The sequence below is a fragment of the Habropoda laboriosa genome, unplaced genomic scaffold (assembly GCF_001263275.1).
Source record: "Habropoda laboriosa isolate 0110345459 unplaced genomic scaffold, ASM126327v1 scaffold54, whole genome shotgun sequence".
Taxonomy (NCBI): domain Eukaryota; kingdom Metazoa; phylum Arthropoda; class Insecta; order Hymenoptera; family Apidae; genus Habropoda; species Habropoda laboriosa.
Window position 1 is genome coordinate 44,621 of NW_017100156.1, and position 360 is coordinate 44,980.

General features: G+C 27.5%; 1 protein-coding gene across 1 annotated transcript in view; it reads left to right on the top strand.

The window, feature by feature from the left end:
• LOC108576871 (protein phosphatase inhibitor 2-like) overlaps nt 1–360 on the top strand; it is a 5,353-nt gene that overhangs the window by 557 nt on the left and 4,436 nt on the right. Inside the window, exon 2 of the mRNA XM_017939937.1 lies at nt 183–353. Within this exon, the coding sequence (XP_017795426.1) occupies nt 183–353 (171 nt within the window). The remainder of the gene's footprint in view (nt 1–182; nt 354–360) is intronic.

Here is a 360-nt window from a genome sequence, read left to right on the forward strand (position 1 = left end):
TAAAAGAGTTTAATTGTAATTTATTTACTACATTATATAAACAAACAAAATCAATAAAACTTCATAAAACCCTAGTGTAAAATTAACAATACTTTGTATTACTTTTATATTATTCATTTACATTTTGAAAACGTAATTATAGAAAACAAGTTTTTAATATGTTGTAACAATTGTTACTATAGACCAAACAAAGAAACAAAATGGGATGAAATGAATATAATTGCAACACTGCATCCACCAGAAAAAGATTATGGTCACATGAAGATCGATGAACCAAAAACCCCATACAATTATGAAGGCCTGCAAGGTGAATTTGAATTTGATCAATTAGATTCCACTGCTGTTGCAGCCAAGTGAGTA